Source organism: Solanum tuberosum, unplaced genomic scaffold (genome assembly GCF_000226075.1).
Source record: "Solanum tuberosum cultivar DM 1-3 516 R44 unplaced genomic scaffold, SolTub_3.0 scf00017, whole genome shotgun sequence".
NCBI classification, from domain to species: domain Eukaryota; kingdom Viridiplantae; phylum Streptophyta; class Magnoliopsida; order Solanales; family Solanaceae; genus Solanum; species Solanum tuberosum.
The window spans coordinates 3,167,973-3,168,372 of record NW_006238943.1 but is presented as its reverse complement, the minus strand read 5'-3'; the positions used below and the strand labels follow the sequence as shown (position 1 = coordinate 3,168,372).

Here is a 400-nt window from a genome sequence, read left to right as displayed (position 1 = left end):
GCATGAATTTTACTTTTTCATTAGACTCAAATTATCATATCATAATACCAAATAAATGAAAGATATAAAATTTATTTTATTTTTTTTATAAAAATAAGAAGACCAAAAGGGTAGTGACGTCATTTTATTATTTATGGCATCATCACACTCCCACTTATTTTCTCCTTTGGCTTATAAATATACCCTTTGTTCACTCCATCTTAGAACACATCAAGTAAACACTATTTTCCTTTTGTACACATATCTACAAAAATCAAAAATTTGAAAAAAAAAAATTAAATATGGAATCCACAATATCTTCATCTTCATCTCGATCCGTCTCGCCTTCGTCTACATCTTCTCCTAACTCACCACCACCACAGTCAGTAACAGTGGTGGTGGTGAGCCCTTGCGCCGCCTG

General features: G+C 32.5%; 1 protein-coding gene across 1 annotated transcript in view; it reads left to right on the top strand.

Annotated features, from left to right (window-relative positions):
- The first annotated feature begins 281 nt into the window (after positions 1-281).
- Positions 282-400, top strand: part of LOC102605575 (LOB domain-containing protein 1) — a 2,639-nt gene continuing 2,520 nt past the window's right edge. Inside the window, exon 1 of the mRNA XM_006340338.2 lies at positions 282-380. Coding sequence (XP_006340400.1) covers positions 282-380 — 99 coding nt within the window. The remainder of the gene's footprint in view (positions 381-400) is intronic.